The 26,199-nt window shown below is 37.1% G+C and overlaps 1 protein-coding gene across 2 annotated transcripts in view; it reads left to right on the forward strand.

The window, feature by feature from the left end:
• Positions 1-24,822, forward strand: part of ARSK (arylsulfatase family member K) — a 52,534-nt gene extending 27,712 nt beyond the window's left edge. Inside the window, exons 4-8 of one of the 2 annotated variants that reach the window (XM_049868407.1) lie at positions 2,937-3,219; positions 9,385-9,556; positions 14,079-14,303; positions 19,196-19,420; positions 21,103-24,821. In XM_049868407.1, coding sequence (XP_049724364.1) covers positions 2,937-3,219; positions 9,385-9,556; positions 14,079-14,303; positions 19,196-19,420; positions 21,103-21,398 — 1,201 coding nt within the window. In that variant the 3' untranslated portion in view covers positions 21,399-24,821. Of the gene's footprint in view, positions 1-2,936; positions 3,220-9,384; positions 9,557-14,078; positions 14,304-19,195; positions 19,421-21,102 lie in introns of both variants that reach the window. The other variant, XM_049868417.1, reaches the window with a different exon arrangement.
• The last annotated feature ends 1,377 nt before the right edge of the window (positions 24,823-26,199 follow it).

A 26,199-nucleotide genomic window follows, 5' to 3' on the forward strand; every position in this document is an offset into this window, starting at 1 on the left:
GACTACGCCAAAATTACTTGATTTGAGCCTTGGGACCTGGGTTAAAAGAATCTCAGGATCACAGAGTAAAAAATAATATTAGGGAAGGGGAGCATAAGTATTCTACCAGAAAAGCTAAATTAAATCATCCTTTTCCATTACTGTGGCAAGAGATACAGGAAGCTAGGTTCAATACAGCCATCCTTCAAGGCTGCAACATCTATCCTTCAGACATTCTAGACTCTTACTGATGACGATCAAAGAGTACAGCCTTTAGTATAGATTACACCTCAACATAAAGAAAACAAAATTCCTCACAACTGGACAAATAAGGAGCATTGTAATAAGCAGAGAAAAGATTGAAGTTTTTTTCATTTTACTTGGATGAACAATCAACACCCAAGGAAGCAGCAGTCAAGAAATCAAACTACATATTGCATTGGGAAAACCTGTTGCAAAAGAACTCTTTAAAGTGTTACGAAGAAAAGATGACACTTTGAGAACTAAGGTATACCTTACTCAAGCCATTTTTAATTGCCACACATGCATGGGAAAGCTGGACATCGCATATGGAAGACCGAAGAACTGACACCTTTGAATTGTGGTGTTGGCGAAGAATATTGAATATGCCATGGACTGCCAGAAGAACAAACAAATCTGTCTTGGAAGAAGTACAGCCAGAATGCTCCTTAGATGCAAGGATGGCGACACTTCATCTCACCTACTTTGGACATGTTATCAGGAGGGAACAATCCCTGGAGAAGGACATCATGCGTGGTAAGGTAGAGGGTCAGTGAAAAAGAGGAAGACGCTCAATGAGATGGATTGACACAGTGGCTGCAACAATGGGTTCAGACATACCAACAATTAGGCTAGAAGGTGTCTCTTATTGGTGGGATCGCATTTTGTTTTTTGAACCCCTGGTCTACAGAGAAATGCCCATGGAAGTGGCCTTGCCAAGGAAGAGGTGGCCTTGAGGATTAAACTCTTCCCCCTTAGTAACTCCCTGGGAATCTCTCCTTTACTCTGAGTCCCTCAAGGAAAAAAAAGAAAAAACCCAGCAATGATTGTGAGGATGGTGCAGGAGCAGGCAGTGTTTCATTCTGTTGCGTGTGGGATTGCTGTGAGTTGGAGCCAAATCGATGGCACCTAACAAGACTCACTCTTGATTGCATCTGAGGGTTAACTCCTGAGGTAATCCAAAGATGGTCACTTGTTAAGTTGTATTACTTAATATCTCAGCCATATTTTCCCGTTTAACATTCCTTCACTAAAAGAAAGCTCTTTGGTTCCTAAACAGCTTGTATGGATCTTAATGTTCCTATTCCTTCTCATCTCAAAACCTTGAACTGCACCACAAATACTCCTGGTCTTATAAAAAAAAAAAAAAAATTATAAACCCCTAAAATCCCACTCCTCTGTGATAACTCTGTGGATCACAGAGTGAGATTTCAGCAGTGATTCAAGCAAAACACTGAGAAACTAATGGCATGTTGTTTTGCTAGTGTGATACTTTTTATCAAATGTGCTATTTTAGGGTTTCCATCTGTTAGAATATGTAATTCTGCTGAAATTATATTTTTCGTTAATTTTATCAAAACATTAAATATCTGTTATAAACAAATGATATTTTTATTATGGCTGCTTAAATCTTTTTACTTGCTTTCTAAGGCAGGTAAAAAAAAAATTTGTTTTAGTTCATCTATAGGCCATTAATTATTTTGTGTGGATTTAACTTCCTCTTAAGTGATTATCATGTTTAATTTAAAACAGTCTTTATTTTTGGATTGGTATCTGAATTTTTTTTGAATTCTTTTAATTGATAGGCTGCTACAGAGGTACTTACCTCAACCGAAACTTACAAAAACAAGCTCTTTAAAAATGTTCAGGACTGGTTCCTAAGCAATTATGCCAGCTACAGAATTTTTTTTTTTTTTACAGATACTTAGACACTGATTGAAAAGTCAAGTGGTAAGATAAAATAGACTAAAGATTTGGAGAAATTGAGTTGATTGAATCATTCAGCTTTTATATCAGCTAGTAAAGAAAGTATCTCTCGTTTAATGTATAAAAAATTTGTATCATTATTAGCTTAGATGGCTCTGACCAGAGTTAAAACTGTTTTTAGAATGAGAAAAGATACAGCTGGAAATAATTTAAAATTGAGACGTCAGAAACATATGAAGTACATATGAGAGGTAAGATTTAAAAAATATCAAGACTTAGCGATAAAAGGAAATTGTAGTCACTTTGGTTAGAAATACTATCTTCTGAAAAAGGACAAAATGCTAGAAAATTCAGTGAATAATGAGAAATTGTAGGAACCTGAGACTTTTTTTTTACTATCTTGTTATAAGAAAAAATAATCTAAGTAATCTATCATAGTTTCAAAGAACACCCAGGTGAATGTTTGAGTCTTGTTCCTGGTTTTTGAATTCGCAATGCTCGTTAACTTTGTTGGAGTCCTGGCGGTATAGTGGTTAAGAGCTTGTCTGCTTAATCAAAAGGGCAGCACTTCCAATCCACCAGCCACTCCTTAGAAACTCTAAGGGGCAATTCTACTCTGTTATTCAGGGTTGCTATGAGTCAGAATCCCCTCGACAGCAACGAGTTTGGTTTTGGAATAACTTTCTCATTGAGATCTAAAAATCAAACCAAACCCGTTGATGTCAAGTCAATTCCAACTCATAGCAACCCCATAGGTCAGAGTAGAACCACCCTATAGAGTTTCCAAGGAGTATCTGGTGGATTCAAACTGCCAACCCTTTGGGTAGCAGCTGTAACACTTAACCACTATGCCACCAGGGTTTCCTATTGAGATCTAGTATAATTTTATTCTGAACATTTACATGACTGAGTCTAAAAATTGTCTTTCCATATTGTTTTCCTATGTGTATAATTAGTCAGTTTAAAAGTGTTTTAATACCTTACAATGCACCTGTCTTTTTTCCCTGCAGCAACCGTGTGGAAGCATGGACAAGAGATGTTGCTTTCTTACTCAGACAAGAAGGCAGGCCTATGGTTAATCTTATTCCTAATAAGACTAAAGTAAGAGTGATGGAAAGGGACTGGACAAATACAGACAAAGCAGTAAACTGGTTAAGAAAGGAAGCCATTAACTATACTCAACCATTTGTTCTTTACTTGGGATTAAATTTACCACACCCTTACCCTTCACCATCTTCAGGAGAAAATTTTGGATCTTCAACTTTTCACACATCTCTTTACTGGCTTGAAAAAGTAAGTGTACTATGTGTGCTCAAATGCAGAAGTTAACATTTTATTTGTAGGTTAATAGTATTTGCTCATTGTTTCTTTTGTTACCACTTTTTTTAATTTTGAAAATTGTATATTCTCATGAAATCAAACTTGACTAATAACTGGTTCATAAAAACTAAAGGGTCAATTTTACAGATACTGAGTAAGTATTAAGATTCAGAAACCTACATCAGGATTGAATAACTTTTTATATGGTATATTTATAGGGGTATAGGTATCCTTGCTTTGCTTGGTAATACAGGACTGTAAAAATAACATGTAAGCCAAAACCATACAATGAGATCTTAATAATCAATGAGAGAAATGACTGTTATTATATAACCTTTAAAAACATTTGTCATGTTATAAATATATGGGGAAATGGAAAAAATAGTAAAACTAGTATTTATTTAGTGCACTATATTTGAAAGCATTGGAGAATTAAAATACATGATTTTTTGTAAGAAAAAAAAAAAGAAAACTTATTATCACAAGTAGTTTGAACAGTGCCTGCCTTTTTCTCACCCTGTAACTTATGACACAAAGCAGCCATCTTTTCTCCACCTTGGTGAATTGTCATAATCCTTTCTAAGTTTGGAGCACTGTCAACATTTTATCTCTTGCTCTTTCAATGTGATGATGTATCTCCACAACAGTTCCTTTAATGTAAAGTTTTTTGCTGGTGTCACTTCCTCTGAGACATCTTCATTCTTTGCATCGCAACGACTTTCCTTATTTATATTCATAAGTTTGCCTTCACTGAGTTCTTCTAGCCCCGTGTGAAGAGTCTCTCAAATGGTAGCAGTGTCTGCATTCCTAAGGTCATTTGTCTCCTCTACGACTCCATTCACTTTTGATTCTAATTTCACTTCCAGCATTATCACTTTGTTTCTTTTTTGACCAATTCTCTCTTACCTTTGTCAGCCAATTCCCCCTTTTGGTTTTTGTAAAATGTCATGTGAGTTTATCACTGGGAGACAGGTGACACAACTACACACTTTGCTCTCTGTGTGTGAACTGAATAACAAATGCACAGTGGCAATTACTGATAGACTGAAAAAAAAAATGGTGTGATTGGTCATTGACTGATGCACTTCTGTTATTTACAAAGTGACTTAAAAACAGAAAAGCCAGCAGTAAAGTTTATACTTTTATGCAGTGACTCACAGTTAGTATACCTTTGTAACTGAAATTTTAACTGTGTTGTTGGCAGACTGGTATTATTTAACTAAACCATGGTAACTGAAATCTGTGCATATCTGAACCATGCAAAGAGAGAATTGCCTATGTTTGAAATGTGTCATCTTAAATTTAAGTTGCTTTAAAAGCCCTAATCAAAAACGTTTTTAGGGCATCCTATTTTAAAGGAAATAATGTCAGAATTTCAAATACTTAACGTTGTCTTTAAAGTTCTGGGTAGATGAAGTTCTGATACATGCTATGACACGGATGAACCTTGACAATATTTTGCTAAGTGAAACAAGCCAGACACAAAAAGACAAATATTGTATGATCCAATTTATATGAAATGTCTAGATTAGGCAAAAGCATAAAGACAAAAGTAAGTAGATGGGTAGGCACCAAGGACTGGAGAGGAGATGAGAATGGGAAGTTATCACTTAATATGTACAGAGTTTCTGTTTGGGGGGATGAAAAAGTTTTGGAGATAAGTACTGCTGCTGATAGTAAAAAAAAAAGTCCTGGGTAGCTCCATCTTAAAACATTTGTCAGGAGTTAGTACTAGTTAGGAGTACCATTTTAGGAGGTAGCATATGATCAGTAATTGATGATATTCAAGGAATAAGTCCAAGCTGCACTGAAGGCATTAGAGAAAACCAAGCCTCCAGGAATGGACGGAATACCAGTTAAGATGTTTAAACACATGGATTCAACGTTGGAAGCACTCACTCATCTATACCAAGAAATTTGGAAGACAGCTACCTGGCCAGCTGACTAGAAGAGATTCATATTGGTGCCCATTCCAAAGAAAGGTGATCCAACAGAATGCAGAAACTATCAAACAACATCACTAATATCACCACAAGTAAAATTTTGCTGAATATAATTCAAAAACAGTTGAAGCAGTTCATTGACAGGGAACTGCCAGAAATTCAAGTTGGATTCAGAAGCGGACATGGAATGAGGGATATCATTGCTGATGTCAGTTGGATCTTGGCTGAAAGCAGAGAGTACCAGAAAGATGTTTATCTGTGTTTTATTGATTATGCAAAGGCATTTGACTGTGTGGATCATAACAAATTATGGACATTTGGAAGAATGGGAATTCTGGAACACTTAATTGTACTCATGAGGAACCTGTACGTAGATTAAGAGGCAGTCATTCAAACAGAACAAGGGGATACTACCCAGAAAAAAACCAGTGCCGATGCTATGTGGTTTAAAATCAGGGAAGGTGTGTGTCAGGATTGTATCCTTTCATCATACCTATTCAATCTGTATGCTGAACAAATAATCCAAGAAGCTGTACTGTATGAAGAACAGGGCATCAGGATTGGAGGAAGACTCATTAACAACCTGCATTATCATTATGCAGATTACACAACCTTGTTTGATGAAAGTGAAGAGGACTTGAAGCACTTACTGATGAAGATTGAAGACTACAGCCTTCAGTATGGATTACACCTCAACATAAAGAAAACAAAAATCCTCACAACTGGACCAGTAAACAACATCATAATAAACAGAGGAAAGATTGACGTTGTCAAGGATTTCATTGTACTTGGATCCACAATCAATACCCATGGAAGCAGCAGTCAAGAAATCAAAACGATGTATTGCATTGGGCAAATATGCTGCAAAAGACCTCTTTAAAGTATTACAGAGTGAGGCGGAGCCAAGATGGCGGAATAGACAGACACTTCCGGCGAGCCTGAAAAAATAAGTGAAACGAGTATATTTATGACAAGCTAAGAGCCCTGAGCATCAAAGGCAAGCTTAGAAAACAAACTGAGGGGCAGGGGGAGGAAGAGACGGTTCAGAAGCAGAGAGGAGTCACCAGACCTGAATCGCAGGGAGCCCTCAGGCACCATTCCCGGGAGTGGCGGCGGGCTGGTACTAGCGTTTGGCTGCAGTTTCCTCAGGGAGAAGCAGCCAGCCACACAGCCTACTCACACTTCCAGAACCAGAGAAGAATGGAGCTCTCAGCAAAAGTTAAGTACTTGCATATATTTTACCGTGCCCTCCCCCACCCCCCAGGCCAGCTTCAGCAGCTGAATTCCCTGGGTCTGAGATAGGCCCTTTTGAGCACCTAAAGCCATCCTCCTGGCCTTGGAGAAGGAATAAACTTGCAATTGGGGGAAAAGATAGTTTTCCAGCTCCGCTAACCAGGGGAGCTCAGGACAGAAGCGGCTTCTGTCCAGGCATAAACGGTCCCTGGACTTTGAATACCTCTCCCCTCTGCATGGACCTGTGTGGGCCTATTTCAGGAGACTAGGCCCTTGTTGGCAGACTCCAACCATTTCAGCTGTGTAGTGGAGAGGTGGGTGTTTGATGGTTGACATTTCTTTGGCCATTAAACAGCGTCCTCGCTTACCCACATCAGGGACCTAAGGACTGGTAGCTCCACTCAGGTCACCCAGCCACCCGTGACAGGGGTCCAAGGATAACTGGTACCTCCCAGTCCTTACAACCAAAAACTTTGGGTGCCCGTGGTCCCTCTGCAGAACCCACCCACCTGTACGCTGTAGGGATCAGGGACATGCTTTCCTCAGAGACACATGGGGGATGAGTCTCAGCCCCCTGCCTTGTTCAGAGTGTCACCCCCTGTTGCAAACAGATACTGGTACCTACACCAATCACCCCTACCCCTCTAAGACTGTAGGACAGAGTCTGTACCACATACTTGATGATCAGCTACCTGTACACCTGAGCTGAATTCATACAAGAAAAGTGAATGGACTCCTAGACTGATATACCTGATAACAGCTCTAGCCATTTCAGGACAGGATGTCACAGCTCTAAAGGTGAAAATAAGCTAGCTCACTCAAGCAACCCATTTGGGCATATCAAAACATAACAAAGCAAGAAGCTACGACACAGTAAGCAAACATAAAATAATATAATAACTTATAGCCTGGAGACAACAGTCAATATTAAGTCACATAAAAAAACAGACCATGATCACCTCAACAAGTTCTCAAAACAAAGAATCAAGGATCTTCTAGATGAAAGTGCATTCCTGGAATTACCAGAGGCAGAATACAAAAGATTAATATACAGAACCCTTCAAAACATCAGGGAGGAAATGAGGCAATACACAGAACACACAGATAAAGCAACTGAAGAAATTAAAAAGGTTATTCAGGAACATAATAAAAAATTTAATAAGCTGGAAAAAATCCATAGACAGCAATCAGAAATTCAGAAGATTAACAATAAAATTACAGAAGTAGACAACTCAGTAGAAAGAGTAGAATTGAGCAAGTGGAAGGCAGAATTTCTGAACTTGAAGATAAAGCACTTGACGCTAATATATCTGAAGAAAAATCTGATAAAAGAATTTTAAAAAATGAAGAAACCTTAAGAATCATGTGGGACTCTATCAAGAGAAATAACCTACGAGTGATTAGAGTACCAGAACAGGGAGGGATAACAGAAAATACAGAGAGAATTGTTGAAGATTTGTTGGCAGAAAACTTCCCTGATATTGTGAAAGATGAGAAGATATCTATCCAAGATGCTCAACAAGTCCCCATAAGGTAGATATTAAAAGAAAGTCACCAAGACTTATTATAATCAAGCTTGCCAAATCCAAAAATAGAGAATTATAAGAGCAGCTAGGGATAAACAGAAAGTCACCTACAAAGGAGAGCCAATAAGAATAAAGTGTTACAAAGCAAAGATGTCACTTTGAGGACTAAATGTGCCTGACCCAAGCCATGGTATTTTCAGTCACCTCATATGCATGCAAAAGCTGGACGACAATGAATAAGGAAGACCAAAGCAGAACTAATGCCTTTGAATTATGGTGTTGGCGAAAAATATTGAACATACCATGCATGGACTGCCAGAAGAATGAACAAATCTTCCTTGCAAGAAGTACGGTCAGAACGCTCCTTAGAGGCAAGGATGGCGAGACTTCATCTCACGTACTTTGGACATGTTATCAGAAGGGACCAGTCCCTGAAGAAAGACATGCTTGGCAAAGTAGCGTGTCAGTGAAAATGAGGAAGACCCTCGATGAGATGGATTGACACAGTGGCCGCAACAATGAGCTGAAACATAGCAACAATTGTGAGGATGGCACAGGACTGGGCAGTGTTTCATTCTGTTGTACACAGAGTTCCTATGAGTCAGAACCAGCTCAACAGCACCTAACAACAATGGTACTAGCTGAATGAAATTAGTTAAATAAATTTTAAGTAAATAGTAAGTAGATATTTTTTGAAATTTACATGACTAAATGATATATATGACTTAAAAGCCTGGTCTTAATTGTTTTTACCAAAACTCTAAGCATTTGTATGCATTAAAAAGTTGTGTTTGTTTTTATCAAACATCTGGCTATCTCACTATCTACTAGCATCATTTACTAGTGAACTATTGACAAAAAGAAGTCCGTGTTCATTCTGGAGTTTTGAGTTGTTCACATAACCATTTTACAGGGTATGGATACTTTTCTGGACTAGCGTACTATCTAATATAGCTCATGTTTTTCATTAATATGTATAATTTTCAAAATAATTTTCACAACTGTTTTACCATATATACAGATACTGATATATACCTTCGTTGTTACTGGAAATACTAGCAGTTTGTTCCTAAAATATGTATTTGTTTTACTATTTTCTTTACATAATTCATAACCATTCTCTTCTACTATCTTAAGTAATTAAACTTTGTCAGTTCAACATGCTTACTTGTTGGGGGGATGGAGAGTAATAGTACTACCTGCTAAAGCAAAACAAATATTTGGCTGGTATCCAAAAGGTTAGCAGTTTAAACCCACCCAGCTGTTCCTCATGACAAAGACCAGGAGTTCTGCTTCCGTAAAGGTTATAGCCAAGAAAACTCTATGGGGCAGTTTTACTCTGTCATGTGAGGCGCTATGACTCAGCACCCAACAACCACAGCGGCATCACTAAGTTTTTTCTCATGTTTAACTAAGTTTTTCTTTTACTTTTTTAGGTATCTGAAAATGCTATCAAAATCCCAAAGTGGTCGCCTCTGTCAGAAATGCACCCTATAGATTATTACTCTTCTTATACAAAAAACTGCACTGGGAAGTTTACCAAAAAAGAAATTAAGAATATTAGAGCATTTTATTACGCGATGTGTGCTGAGACAGATGCCATGCTTGGTAGGTGGTATAAAAAATAAGCAATTACATGAAGAAAAAGTGTAATATCATCATGCTAGTTGGTGATTTGTATGCACATCCTCAAATAATTCCCCAGGACAGTTGCTTAGATACTTCAGGCTTAGAATTATAAAAATCTTGACACATAAAAGTTGGATAACTTGCATTATTAATAGTAGAATGAGAAGCCTTTTCTGTCTGAATTATTCATAAATCAACAAATGCCCAAATTTGTTCATATGTGAAGAAAGGGTAGTAGAAGGCTACCGTGTGCTTGAAACAAAACTTTTTACCAACTTTAATCCGGAATCTATTCAACCAAACACTGGCACACACATGACAGGTAACTGTAAGGCAGCTTAGGTTCTAGGAGATAAGAACATTTAGCTGTAGAATCTTGCGACCTTTCCTAGGCTTATAAAAACTGTAAAACAAATCCATTCTCCCTAAGCCCTTTAGAGCAAAGCTTAACTAACGCCGAAATCAGTTCCCTCATGTATTTTCTGGTCCAGAATCATACTGAATTCTCTTCCATCATTCAGACTCAGGGTCGGCTCAAAACTAAACCTGTCTCCCTGTGGTGATTATCAAGAGAGCATCTTGCCTGTTCACTTGTGGTAGTTTCCACTTCAGATGTGGAGAGACACTACCCAAGTGGAGACACTCTCAATAACAAAAGTTATTTTCATAAGACCGTAAGATGTATTTTGCTGTACTTTGAAATGGAACATAATTGTATTAGTGAAGTATGGGTAGCCCCTCTTCTCTACAGAGCAAACTTTGGGATTGGACAAGTGAATGGCTGTTTATTAAAAAGTATTCATTGGGAAAAATAGAAAAGTATAAAGCAAAAAGCCATATGGGCAAATTATTTATAATATAGCAATATAATATATATTTAAAATGTCTTAAGAACTCTGTAAATACTCAATCTTAAGTGCAAATAAAATTTTCTTTAGTTGTAAGTACACCAAAAAGCAAACCCATTGCTGTCAAGTCAATTCCAACTCATAGTGACCCTATAGGACAGGGTAGAACTGCCCCATAAGAGTTTCCAAGAAGCACCTGGTGGGTTTTAACTGCCAACTTTTTGGTTAACAGCCATAATTCTTAACCACTATGCCACCGGGGTTTCCTATAAGTACACACACATGTGTTGAATTCTGTTTCATCAATATTTTCATAAATGTTCACCCATTTTCATCCTAGAAATCACTTTCAAAAGTTTACAGCTATCCGTTCATCCCTATCTCCCACAATGAAATACTACATAATATGTCAAGATGAAGTGGGGGGAGGGTATTACAGAGAACGCTCTTGAAGTCTCTTCAGAGAAAAAAATGCAGCAGCTTGCTGACTTGAGATTACAAACTTTAAGGAATAGATTGCATCTTTGTTTTTAAATCAGCTCTGGGTTGGTCACTAAATAGTATTACTGTTCAGTGTGTCCTGCTCGTTATCATGGAAAACCTGGTGGCGTAGTGGTTAAGTCCTACGGCTGTTAACCAAGAGGTCGGCAGTTCGAATCCGCCAGGCGCCCCTTGGAAACTCTATGGGGCAGTTCTACGCTGTCCTACAGGGTCGCTATGAGTCGAAATCGACGGCAGTGGGTTTGGTTTTTTTTGGTTTACTAGTTATCATGCACTGTGTTGGGCCAGGGTGGTACTGTGCTGAATATTAATAAATCACACATTAATTAAAAACATTAAGTTCCTCTCTCAGAGCCTTTATATTTGCTGTTCCCTCTGCCTGGAATTCCCTTCCCTTTGCTTTTACAGGGCTGACTTAATTCTCATGTAAAGGAGAGACTTTAGCTTTCAGCTCAAATATCATCTCCTCAGGCATCAGCACTTGATGCCTTCCTCAACCACTTTACATTAGTACATCACCCCCGCCATCCTACTCCGTACCTTATTGCCTTGTTTACATCATATGTTTTATTATTTTGTTTGTTTACTTGTTTACTATCTGTCTCCCTTGAAGAATACAAGTTCCATTCAGTCTTATTCAACCTTGCATCCTAGGTGCCTAACATAGTGCCTGGCAGAGAGTGAGCACACAGTAAACATTATTGAATGAATACGAACACCATGAATTACAATATAATGTAACTACAGTATTATATAATCTATACGGTTATACTGGGGGACAGAGTGATTCATTCTACCTGAAGGAGCAGAGAATGCTTCACCAAGGCAATAATGGAGATAGGTAATAAAGGAAAAATAGGAATTTTCCAAGTGGATGGTGGGGGAAAGGGCATTCAATGCAGAAGGCAGAGTGTATGTAGAGGTAAGAAAATTTAAACCAATATGGTGTTTGCAGGGAATTCAAAATAGCTTAGAATTGCTGAAAGGTAAAGTTCTAGGGGATAGCTGAAGGTTCTGAGGCTGAAGGTGAAAGGGACTTTGTGTGTCCTGCTAAGAACTTCAACAATGGGAAACTGCTTAAAAGGTGTAAGTAGGGGTGTGACATGATCATGAATTTTGGAACAGGGCTTCGAACCTTTTCATTCAGGTTTGAACCCCTGCTGAGAATTTGCATTTCAACCCCAGATATACTGAATCAGAATCTACATTTTAACAAGATCCCCGGGTGATTTGTATATATAATAAATGTTGAGAACTACTGCTTTACTAGTGGTTCTCAGAATTGGTCCCTAACCAGCATTTAGCATCACCTGGGAGCTTGTTAGAAATGCAAATTATTAGCAGGGATTTGTACCAGACCAACTGGGTTCAAAGCCCTGTTTTAGAAAGATAGCCATCAAAGTGGGACAAGGGATCCTGTGGAGGGAAAGAGGAGTGGCAGCAAGAAGAACAATTAGGAAACAATTGCAGTTGTCACATTGAAAGATCATGAGGGTCTGAACTCTTTAAGTAACTGCATAGAGCAGCAGATCTCAACTCTGGCTGGACCTCAGAATCACCTGTGGGACTTTTTAATAATGCAGACTCCTTTACCCAAATTTCAGGAACTACCCAAATAGGGATGACTCTTCTCACTGGTGGAGCACTGTTTAAGGTTTGGGCTGCTAACCTAAAGGTCACAGTTCGAATCCACCAGCTAGTCCTTGGAAACCTTATGGGGCAGTTCTACTCTTTCCTATGGGGTTGCTATGAGTCAGAATCGACTGGTTTGGTTTTTTCTCACTGGACTGTGCCTTATTCTCAATCTCTTAAATACAATGAAGGAGAAGTTTCAGGACACGAAGATACAGATTGGTCCAAGAAATTTTACTGTTCTTTTATTCCCTATCCCAGAATATGCTGGATCACATTTATATACTATCTGTACTCCCTCCAGCCCTTCCTCAAAGGTGGGATTTCCATAACCTTCAGCCAACTTCATGGGCATGGTCTAGTGGATTGCTTGGAGACAGAGTAGCAGGGAAGAAGACGAGTCTGGCCCCTCTTACCACCTCCTATTAAGCAGAAGCTGTGGGCTTGTGGTGATATCAGTCTTAATTCTTGGCATCAGGTGAGACATGTACAGCAATGATCTCCAGACCTGTCTTTCTTTGCTAATTCAAGGGATTAAGGGGAAGATTCCCCTCCCCCCCCACCCAGTTCTCTGATAGAAACACAGAAAGCAAGCTAGCACGATCTTCAAATAAAGAAGCTTTGAGCAAGAGTTTCTTTCCATAGGTATTATATTTTCTCCTTCCTCAGCCTAGTCTGTCACTGGGAAACAGGCACATGAAACTTGATGTAGCTTACAGAAGAACAGTAGATAATATTCAGTTTGTTCTTCCCATCTGGCTCTCATGGGAATGTGAAAGGTTCCCAAGGGATCCAGGGGTCTCCTATTAGCAGCTCTCTTTCCAAAAAGTCTGATTCTACAGAATGAATCCTAGACATCAGTTTTTTTTTTCTTAAAAACTCTACAGGTGATTCTAGTGTCCAGCCATAGTTGAAAATGATTTGCATAAAGTTTGTCATCTTTGTCCATTTTCTTAGCTTGTATCAGTTTATCTAAGGTGGTGGTGCAGTGGTTAAGCTCCTGGCTGCTAACCAAAAGGTCAGCAGTTAGAACCCACCAGCCACGTCTTGGGAAAAAGATGTGGCAGTCTGCTTCTGTAAAGATTATAGCCCTGGAAACTCTATGGGGCAGTTCTACGCTGTCCTACAGGGTCACTGTAAGTTGGAATCAACTTGACAGCAACAGGTTTGGTTTGGATCACTTTATTTAGGCTATATACTGGCAACTAAAGTAGTACCTGGAACGTGGTAGGTGTGAAAACATCTGTACATTAAGTGGATATGCATATTCATGAATGCTAAGAATATATTTATTATTCAAGATATGATTCCCAATTTGCATTTTTTGGAAAAAATGAAAGCAAGCATTTTATATAAGAATAATTCCTAATACCTGCAATTTTTTCCCCTTCATGTTTTAAAAGATGCTAAGAAGAATTCTGATAAACTTTTATAGGTAAAGTTGTTGTAAATTTAATGTAATAGGAAAAAAACTGTGAAATAAAAGCTAATTTAAACATAGATTTATCTTTATGTTCTAGGTGAAATTATTTTGGCTCTTCGCCAGTCCGATCTTCTTCAGAAAACTATTGTCATATTCACCTCAGACCATGGAGAGTTGGCCATGGAACATCAACAGTTCTATAAAATGAGTATGTATGAAGCCAGTGCCCATGTTCCACTTTTGATGATGGGGCCAGGAATTAAGGCCAACCTACAAGTATCAAATGTGGTTTCTCTCGTGGATATTTATCCTACTATGCTTGGTACGTAATGCAATTCTGTAAATATTTAATTGTAATAATGCTAGAGAATAAAGAGCAAAGTAGTCAGAGGCCTTGCTGACTTGTTTATAACCTTGAGTAACTCATATAATTGTGAGTCAAATCCATACTCTGAAAAATGAGGATATTATTCATAGTTCTGTGTCCTTTGCTTACTATAGTCATTTTCCCTTCAAAAGATTAATAATTAGGATATGATTATAGAGTAAGTCATAAAGATATTCAGGGTCAGAACTTTGTAGATACGATTCATACATCATTTCATTCTCTACCATCACCCCTAAAATGTAAGCATTTCCTTTCTGTATTATTCCATGTACTTTGAAACTACTAACTTTGTACAGTGTCCCTTAATCTGCTGCTATGAATATATTTCTCCTCAAAATCTTCAGCTCTTTACTCTGTTTACTTTACTTGCTTCTTAATGTCTATAAGCATAGCCATAGACCTAACAGCAACATTTGGATAGGAACAGTAACAGTTTTGTGAAAAGACTAAAATGCCATCATTGAATTCAAAGGAAACTACATAGAACTGACTCTTAGTTTGTATATAATTTAGCAGAGAATACTGTAAATTCATTAATATTTAAATATTACAGGTCCTCTGCTCTAAACAACAACAACAAAAAAAAAACCCAAACATTGCCTTCTAGTTGATTCCAACTCATAGCAACCCTATAGGACAGAGTAGAAGTGCCCCACAGAGTTTCCAAGGAGCACCTGGTGGATTCGAACTGCCAATCTTTTGGTTAGCAGCTGTGGCACTTAACCACTACACCACCAGGGTTTCCCCTCTGCTCTAAGACACCATCAATTCATAAATAGATTTTGGTGAAAGATAAGACAATATAAAATGTATCTATAGATTGAAATTTCAGAAATGTTACAGTGTGAAAGAAGCATGCATCTTGTTATTTGCCGTCGAGTCAATTCCAGTGTTAGTTGCCATCAAGTCGATGACTCATGTGTGCTGAGTAGAACCACTCCATAGGGTTTTCAAGGATGTGACTTTTCGGAAGAAGATCTCCAGGCCTTTCTTCCAAGGTGCCTCTGGGTGGGTTCAAACTGCTAACCTTTCAGCTAGTAGTTGAGCAAAGAAATTAGAGAGTTCTTTTCATCTCCTTTCTCCTGCTAAATGAGTCGTTCACTCATTTAATTAAAGATTATTCCGGTGTCTCAAGTTTCTTTATAATTAATTTAAATCAGTACCCTTTCTTTTTCTCTTTTATTTCAGGTCACTTCTTGTATATATGAACACACTTCCTTCTTGTTCTTTTGCTGAATGTATATTTTTAATTCCTTCAGTTTCTTAGTCATTATATGATGGTTCTCTTTTGTCCCAAAGCAGTTATCTCACTTAGCCATATCTCTGCCACTTTCTGACTCCATCGATTTCCAGCCCATCTCTATTACTTCCCCTCATTTCTGTTTTTATATGTATGTAGTTAGTGTGTTTGTGTCTTACTATCATCTTCATCGTTTTATGTATATATATGTTTATGTTGGCATTTCTTTACAGTTTCTACTCCCATTTTTTCCTCATGTACAGTTCTCCTCACTCCACCCTATTCCTCCCAAAAGCTTACTCAGGATCATTGTATTTGCATGACTTTGTTAGCCTTGTTCTGTTTTCTTGAGGTACAATCACAACTACAAAAAGTATTATAAAGGATTATGAAAGGTTGGGACAATTCTGTGTCATATTTTTCTTCAATTTATTATTTATTTAAAGTTAAACTTTTTTATAAATAATAAAAGGTTAATATTCATAAAACTCTTACAAATCTATAAGAAAAAGAGAAATGTCCTATCAGCAAAATGACCAAAGGATATAAACAAGCAATTCACAACAGAAGATATACAAATGGCCAAAATATTTTTAAAGGTTCATATTCAGTAGTCATAAAAAAATTAAAACAAAAAGATAGAATTTTTCTTTCACATGTCATGTTTGTAAAGATTAAGAAGAATTAGAAACTCCTGTGTTAGAAACAGCCCTTCTCATATACTGCTGCTGGGAGTGTAAACTGGCACAAATTTTCTAGAGAGAAATGTGCTGTCATGTTTCAGATTTCTTAGCAATATACATACCTTTTGCTCTGGACATTTAAATATCGGGAAATAACTTAAGATAAACACAGATTTATCTGTATGGATATTTATTATAGTATTATACTATATTAACAAAGAATTAGAAACAATATGAGTGTCTAGTGGTAATGGATTGGGTAAAAAAATAGTTGTATTTAAAAGGATGAAGTGATACGTGAAAATGTTCTCCATGTATTAATAAGAAGAAAATATAGGCTTTAAAACTGTATAAGCAGTTTTTTTGTTTTGTTTGTAGTTCGTTTAATGAGATAGAGTAACTATCTAATTTTTTGTCCAGATGGGGACATTTTTTGAAAATGAAAGCGGATACTTCTAACAATTACATCAGGACTAACAGGCATAAAGCTGTGTCTGTTACCTTGGTTAACAGCCTTGGTTAACAGCCAGCAGGGCAAAGAAAATTCCGATGCTACATTTTAATCTGATGTCTAATTCAATCTTTTGGAATGGAAGAGTTTAAAACTACTTTAATTGTAATCAACTCTAAAATTAGACCTGTGGTGGCATATGTTGTTTGACCTCTGCTTAATAACTAAACATACAGATTTTGGTAAAGTAACCCCAAAGGACCTGTTATTTTGTGATTTTCCAATTAGGAGCTTAAAATAGACATAAAGCATAATCTATTTTTAGAATTCTAAAGGTCCTTTCTTTATTAGCTTTACTGTCGATGTATTATTTTGTTTGAATCCATTTGCACAGAGCATGGTTGAACTTCTCAAAGTCACAAGCCAGACTTCCTCTTCCCTTCCACTCCATGAACTTTAGAAATATCATATAAAATATAGTGCTTCGAAAAACCTTCGATAGAAATATCTTGAATAGGAAAAAACATTTTGGATTTAAGAATTCTTTATTGTATTAAAATTGAAATAACTACTTAAGAGATTATCCTTTAAAAGGAGTCTCCAAAATGTGGTTTTCTTCTCTAATAACCTGGTACCAGGTTAGCTTAGTTAGAAATAAAGGCAGTCACTTTTAAAATTAAAAACGAAAGTTTTAAAATAAAATTAAAATTGTTTTGATTTTGACTTTCAAACTCCTTCTTTTTGTGTGATTTTTTTTTCTTTTAATACAAATTGATCTTTTTGGAAAACACTTGCCTTCCCCTTGTTTAAAAGATAAGTCCAAGTTTTTTGTTTGTTTTTAATTGTGAGAAAAAATAACTATATAAAATTGCAGGAGCATTTAAAAGAATGTTTAATTGCTAGTGATTTAAATTGCAAAGCCCTACTTGTTCGGGCGGGACTTGTTATAAAATCTTGGTGGTGGACAGGGGGTGGGTAGACTCTTGTTCTTACTGGGTGAAAAGTATTTTGAAGTTGAATGACTGCTATAAAGCAAAATTTGTGGTGTAATATTTGAAGAGCATTGAGATCCTGGTATTGGACTGCCTAAATTCAAAATCCCTCCTTCAGTATTTACTAACCGTATGAATTTTGGCAAGTTACTTATCTCTAGTCTTCAGTTTTCTTGTTAATAAAACCAAGACAATGGTAATGATTTCATACTTAAAACAATGCCTGGACATTATAAACAATTAAATGTTACATATTATTATTATTACCATTAATATTTTTCATGTATCCCCATACAAAATATTTAGTTTGCCTTATTGCAATACCAGTCTAATCCCTATCTACTCAGATGATCAGGAAGAAATATAATACTGTCTATCTTCAGATTATTACACATATCCAGGTGTCTTAGTTATCTAGTGCTGGCTATGACAGAAATACCATAACTGGGTTGCTTTAACAAAGTTATTTTCTCACAGTTTAGGAGGCCAGAAGTCCGAATTCAGGGTGCTGGCTCTAGGGGAAGGGTTTCTCTCTCTGTTGGCTCTGAAGGAAGGTCTTGTCTTTTTGAGTTTCTCCTCCTGGGCGATCTTTGTGTGGCTTGGCATCTCTCTTCCACCTTCTCTGCTTGCTGGCTTGCTTGTTTTAATCTCTTTTATATCTCAAAAGAGAGTGACTAAAAACACTAATCCTGCCTCATTAACAGAACAAAGACATCCCATTCCCAAATGGGATTATAACCACAGGTATGAAACCCAGTGCCATCGAGTCGATTCCAACTCATAGCGACCCTGTAGGACAGAACAGGTATAGAGGTTAGGATTTACTATACATATTTTTGGGGGACACAGTTCAGTCCTTAACACCAGGTCTGCATTTTAACCCATCTGTTTACTGTTTTAAATTGAATTGTTCTTTATTAAAAATCTTGCAGTTACTTCTTCTGTCAGACCATGGCATGCTTCTCAAAATCCTCTAGTTTAAAATCTGAAGTCTTTAACCAGGACTTGGAGCCCAACACTGTTTCTTCCCCTCCACAACTCATCTTTTAAATTTTTACCCCTCACTTACTCTGCTCCAAGGAGCCCTGATGACTCAGTGGTTAAGTGCTTGGCTGCTAACCAAAAGGTCAGTGGTTTGAACCCACCAGCTGCTCCACAGGAGAAAGATGCTCTTAACCACTACACTACCAGGGCTTTAAGGTATAGGTACTGTTATTATTTCCCTTTTATAGATGAGGAAACTGAAGTTCCAAGAGGTTAATAACTTGTTCAAGGTCACATGGATAGTGGAGTAAGCATTTCGATCCATCCATGTGACCTTGTTTGCAAAATCCATATGCAATCTCTAGTCTCTGTGACCTTTGATGACATGGAAAAAAATGTAAATGATGTCATTTATGAATGCTCAACTGATAAAAATGAGTGTTTTGTTTTTTAATTTGGCTGTTTTTGCTACATAGATATTGCCAGAATTTCTCTGCCTCAGAACCTGAGTGGATACTCTTTGTTGCCATTATCATCAGAAACATTTAAGAACGAACACAAATTCGAATACCTACATCCACCCTGGATCCTGAGTGAATTCCATGGATGTAATGTGAATGCTTCCACCTACATGCTTCGAACGAACCAATGGAAGTACATAGCCTACTCTGATGGTGTTTCAGTGTTGCCTCAACTCTTTGGTAAATTTGATACATTTTTTTCAAGTGTAATATTACATGCAATGACCTGACCTACACAGCCTTGCTCAAGAGATCCAATAATCATTAATAAATGAATACCTGCTGCTTCTCAAGCTGAGACAACTATATACAAGGTTGCCATTGTGAGGAGTAGGTTGTTTGCAAATCAGCATCAGAATTTCAGAGCAAGTGCCGTTAAGGCTTCTGATCTGGGTCTTGTAATGGAAACCACTGATTTCTCTGATGAAGATGGCTTTTAATACTCATGATTATCTTTTCCAATCAGCAGTCAAGATCCTGTCATTGTCTCTTGGCTCTAGCTGCTTCAGAAGATTAACACCTATTTTATGGAGCCTGACTTCCTACATATATTATTTAACCTTCTCCACAACCCTACAAGATTATACCATTATCCTCATGTTACAGAGAAGGCTATTAGGGGGTCAAAGAGATTTGGGATTCCTGTGTAAGGTCTCATACTTAGTAAGTGGTAGAACTGGGATTTCAACCCAGGTCTGACTCAAAAACCCATGCCCCTTCCACACTATAAAAAATACCTACCAGCTTCACTATTCAATGAATTAATTTTTAAACAGCATTATTGGATTTAGAGTTTTACTTATCATTTGTTCCCATTTTGTATTTAAAATATGTGCTAAGGCCATTATTAATACTCATTTCTTCCTAATTTCCTTCTTAGTTACAAATGTCAAAATTAACCACAAATAATTCTTTAAGCACCACACTGACTGACCCCCTTAGCTCTAAGAGCAGAAATTCTTAGCTTCAAAAGGAAGTCCTTATGTTCTACAAAAGGCAGATACAGCTATCAATGGATCAGTGTGGGAGCTAGTCCTTTCTTCATTCTTTAGGGTTTATTCATTCACTTCCTTTCCCAAAGAGCTGCCATCTGAAGTCACCTAGCAAAGCCATGTATGTCTTCAGAGGCCTCCTGGGTAATGTACTCAGATAGGCCCATGGGAGGGTTTTCCTCTACATATGTTGTTCGTTTCTTAAGTCATCTTTCATTTGCTTTTTTCCGATTAGATTGGCATCCTAGTTACATGCTGTCTTCCCACATCATATGTAAAAAGAGTGTTATGTATCTGAAATATTTATTGTTACTTTCTTGCTAGTGATGGTTGAGAGAAATTTTTTTTCCCCCAATGGCTGTTCGTTCAAATGGACAGTACTGATGAATGTAACTTTCAAATAATCCAAGAGCAATATGCTGATATATAAGGAAAATTAAGACTAAGTGAAGTTGCAAAAACATGTCTTAGCTAATATCAGGAATTCTTACATCTAGAAAGTTTTGAGCTGTTGAAATGGGACAATATAAGCATTAATAAATTTTTTCTCTGCATGTCAAAGTAGGCAGGACATTAAAAACAGAAAGAATTGGGTCTAAGTTAGTTAAGGTTTGACTTTCCCTGCCATCTAAGAATGGATAAGAAACAAAGAAGAGCAAGATGATAATAGGAAGGCAGATAGCTGTGGCATACGTTAGAGAGCTGTTAACATTTGGCATATTATTCTACCATTTATACTGTCCTACATTTATTACAATAAGAGAAACTAAAATTCTAATACAGTATCTGTCATAGAATGTTCTCAGAGAAACATTCTCAAAAAATGTTTTTTAGCAGGTAACGATTTTGACAGGTATTTTTTTTTTTCAGATCTTTCCTCAGATCCAGATGAACTAACAAACATTGCTGCAGAATTTCCAGATATTACTTATTCTTTGGATCAGAAGCTTCGTTCCATTATAAACTACCCTAAAGTTTCTGCTTCTGTCCACCAATACAATAAAGAACAGTTTATCAACTGGAAACAAAGTCTGGGGCAGAACTACTCAAATGTTATAGCAAACCTTAGGTGGCATCAGGACTGGCTGAAAGAACCAACAAAGTACGAAAGTGCAATCAATCAGTGGCTTAAAAGCCCACTAATCCAAGAGTTTGAACAAAAATAAGGAAATAATGTTCTGTAGCTACTTATCAATATGCTAAAAGATCATAATCAATCAATGATATATTTTAAATACTATAGTTCTAACATTACTGATTTTTAGTAACTTTTAAGGAATTTATTATATTTTAAAACAAAACATTGTATTTTAAAACAAAACGCCAGTGATTGAAGAATTATATACTTTCAAAAATGGCTACTATTAAAACCTCATTCTTAAAAATTTCTAACAACTTCATGAAAATATTAAAAGGTTGGGAGCAGCTACTATCATATAAAGCTGTTTTCCTCTGAATAATAATAGAATATCGTAAGACTTATGGATTATTACACATGAGCCATAGAATAATTATTTTTGAGTATTTGACGGGATGTAGACAATGTACACAACCCCAGCAGTGACTGACTTTATTATTATTTTTTAAAATAGGTATTATATGCACAAGGTACATGCTTCAAAAAGGTACAAAAAGGTTAACACTGAGCTTGAAGTCTCGCCCATTTCCCAGTCCCCTGGCCACCAAGTTCCCCTCCTCAAAGGCAACTGTTGTATCCTTCTTATATACACATTTTAAGCAAACATACGTATTATTTTTTCCCACCTAACAGTATAAATGGAAACCCTGGTGGCGTAGTGGTTAAGTACTACAGCTGCTAACCAAGAGGTCAGCAGTTCGAATCCACCAGGCGGTCCTTGGAAACTGCGTGGGGCAGTTCTACTCTATCCTATAGGGTCGCTATGAGTCGGAATCGACTTGACAGCAGTGGGTTTGGTTTGGAACAGTATAGATACCTAGAAGTGGAATTGCTGGGTCAAGAGTATATCTAGCAAAATTATGCTAAATATTGCCCAGTTACCTCTAAAGAAGTTATACCAATTTATACTGCCACCTGCAGTGCATGCCTTCACATCCTTACCAATGAAGTATATTACCAAAAATGTTTATCTTGGAGGGTTCTGGACAGAGCTGGAGAAAAATGTAGAACAAAATTCAGACTTACTGGTCTGACAGAGACTCGAGTGAATCCCAAAACTATGGCCTCCAGACACCTTGCTGACTCAGAAATGAAGCCACTCCTCAAGTCCACCATTCAGCCAAAGATTAGACAGGCCTATAAAACAAACAAAAACACACGTGAGGGACGTGCTTAGTTCAATCAAGTATAGGAGACCCAATGGGCAACACCTGCCCAAAAGCAAAAAAACAAGAAGGCAGGAAGGAACAGGAGAACTGAATGAATGGACACTGAGAACCCAGGGTGGAGAGGGAAAGAGGGCAGAGTGCCGACTAATTGCAGGGATTATAACCAATGTCACAAAACAATTTGTGTATAAATTTTTGAATGAGAAACTAATTTGTGCTGTGAACTTTTACCTAAAACAATTTTTCAAAAAAATTTTCCTTTGCCAACCTGATAATTATTATTTTACTGTAGTTTTTATTTTTCTTATTATGAGTAAGGTAATCATATTTTCATATATTTAATAGCCACCAGAAATTCCTTTACCATGACCTTTCCTGTTTCTTTACCTATTTTTCTGTTAAATTGTTGGTCTTTTTTTATTACAAGAACACTTTAGATATTAGCTCTTTGTGAGAGAAGCAAATATGTCATCTTGAGAACTAAGGTGCACCTGACCCAATCCATGGTGTTTTCAAGTGCCTCGCATGGGAAAGCTGGACCGTGAATAAGGAAGACCAAAGAAGAACTGCTGCATTTGAATTATGGTGTTGTCAAAGAATATTAAACATACCATGGACTGCCAGAAGAATAAAGTCTCTCTTGGAAGCAGGTACACCGAGGATGGTGACATTTTGTCTAACATACTTTGGACATGTTATCAGGAGGGACCAGTCCCTGGAAAAGAACATCATGCTTGATAAAGTAGAGGGTCAGTGAAAAAGAGGAAGACACTCAACGAGATGGATTGACACAGTGGCTACAACAATGGGCTCAAACATATCAACAATTGTGAGGATGGCACAGAACTGGGCTGTGTTTAGTTCAGTTGTACGTAGGGTTGCTATGAGTTGGAACTAATTCAAAGGCACCTAACAACAACAAGAGAAGCTGCAAATATTTTCCCTTCCAGTTCATCATTTTTATCATTTGTCTTTTGACTTCGTTCTTGTGGTTTCTGACATGCAGAAATTTGTATATTCATGTAGTCAAGTTTATGAATCTTTTTTGGCTTTTATGGCTTTGCTATTTGTGTCATGTTTAAGCTAATGGTCTTCACTACTTGTTAGCTTCTTTTACAGTTTTATTTTTTACCCTTAAATCTTTGATCCGTCTGGGATGTATCAAGTATTAGAGATCAATTTTGTTTGTTTTTAAGATGGCTACACAGTTCACCTTTTAGCGAGTAAACTCTTTTTTCCCATTGGTTTGAAATATCACTTTATTATATAACACCTTTTATTGAGTAAATTATCTTTTCCCCCATTGATTTGAAATATCATTTTATCATATACCAGAGTTCTATTTACATTTGGGCCCTTTCTGAACATTTTTCCACTGGACCAGTCTGTTTTACTTATTATAACTTTTAATGTGTGTCAATATCTGGTAGGACTAGTCCCTTCTCATCAGTTTTCTTTTTCAGAAGTATCCTGGCTATTGTTGCTTGCTTATCTTTTCCACGCAAATTTAGAATCAGTTTGTCTAGTTCCAAAAATGAATAATCCTGTCAGTGTTTTTATGAAACTATTTTTTTTGTTTTGTTTTTTTGTATTAAACGTATAGCCTAGTGTAGTGAGAGTGGAATTTTTTATTATATTCAGTCACTCTAAATAAAAATATGTCTTTCCCTTTAAGTTTCTTTTATATAGTCCCCAATAGTATTCTAAGTTTTCTTCATACAGATTTTTGACAAGTAGGGTCCTTTGAAAAATACCACCTAGGCCCCATGTCCTAGTGGTACAACAGTTCAGCACTCAGCTGCTAACCAAAAGGTTGACAGTTGAAACCCACCTAGTGGCCCTGCAGGAGAAAGACCAGGTGATTTGCTTCCATAAAGAAAACCCTATGGGGCAGCTCTACTCAGTGGCATGGAGTTGACATGAGTTGGAATGGACTCAGTGCACCCAACAACAACAGCAAGACCCTACCCCGAGCCAACTGAATTAGAACTTCTGGGGCTGGGGCCTGGGGCCTGGGCACTGTTTTGATATTACTGTTATTTTGTCTGTTGAGCCCTCCAGTTGATGATCCTAATGTGTAGCTAGAAGTTAATTTATTCCTATTTGTTTTTTCATCTGTTGTTAAGTGGATCTGTCTTCCCGTATGTCTTCTGGTTGTTTATATGTGCAAATTCTGTTTCTGTATATTTATTTTGTACGAAAACACTTTAGTGACTTATTCATAATAATTTTTCAGTTAATACCTTACATTTTCCAGGTAAAAACCTCACCTGCAAATAATTATCTAGCTTACTTTTTTCAAACTGTCTTTAAAATTTTCTTCATGTGCCAATTTGGTGCCTTTATTTGGTTTACTGCTCTTCAGTAAGCTTGAATGAACTTATCTTTATATTTATGTATGAATTTCTGAGAAATTTCTGTGCATGAATATATTGTGAAGTAAAAACCTTAAGAGAAATATCTCAGAATTAGATCTCAAAATTAAAGTTAAAATATATAAATCCACGTCCCATCTCCTGATTAAAACTAAAGAACATAAAATTAACTAATGTGTGAGTCTGTATGCTAACTTTCAGAATAAAATAAAGCAATAATAATCGTTCCAAAAGTATAGGTACGTGAAGATAAAATATAATCTACCTCATTCCACTCAAACCCTTTATTATGCATTCATTGACAGTATTTACCAAGCATTCACAATGTTTTCATACATTAGATATAGAATAATAATCAGGTAAAATTCAGCTTTCAGGACAACACCTAACTCAAAATAGTATCTAACAATTTTATCTAACAATCATGAAAACAAATAAAAACTTCCAAAACCAAGACAGATTGCCCAATGCCAGAATCTGAGAGGAACTGACACTGTTTATAAACCAGATGGAGGAAAATTTGGGGGCTTCACTTTTTATCACTTCTACTGTGACCACCCTTCCAATCTACCATAATCTGTTGCTTAGAATTCTGCAGTAACCTTCTAAGCAATCTTGATTCTGTCCTTGGCCCCAGCAGCGGGAGTCGTTCTGTTAGAATATTCAGAGCACATCACCAGACACTCAAAACCCTCCACTGGTTTCCCATGTCACTCTTGAAAGCCAAGGTCATTACAACAGCCTATAGGGGCCTGGGTGATCTGACTGCAGGGTATCTCTCAGACCTCCTGTCTTTCCACAGTCCCCCATTGTTCACTCTGCTCAGCCACACTGGCCTCCCCGTTGTTTCCAGGCAGACTAAAAACACATCACCTCCAGGCCTTTGTTAATTCTGTCTGCCTAAAATGGGGTCCTTCTCTAAGATTTATACATGGCTCACTTTCTTACCTCCTTCAGGTCGTTGCTCTGAAATGTCACCTCACAAGAGCTTCCCTGCTTTATTTTTCTTCATAGAAATCATTAGTATTCAACTTAGTGTATGCTTTGCATATTTAATTGGTTTATACTGTGTCCCACTTCCATACCCTCACTGAAATGAAAGCTCGAGAGTTGCATGGCTTTTTATCTTTTTTGTCCGCTAAAGTATCCCAAGTGCCTGATACATAGGAGAAGCATAGGAAATACCTGTTTAACTGACTTGCCGGAATTGTAGTTTCTCAGATATCACATTGCTTTAGAAAACCAGCATGTTAAGCCATGGCAGAGTATGAGGGGGAGTAACCTC

Source organism: Elephas maximus, chromosome 2 (assembly GCF_024166365.1).
Source record: "Elephas maximus indicus isolate mEleMax1 chromosome 2, mEleMax1 primary haplotype, whole genome shotgun sequence".
Taxonomy (NCBI): domain Eukaryota; kingdom Metazoa; phylum Chordata; class Mammalia; order Proboscidea; family Elephantidae; genus Elephas; species Elephas maximus.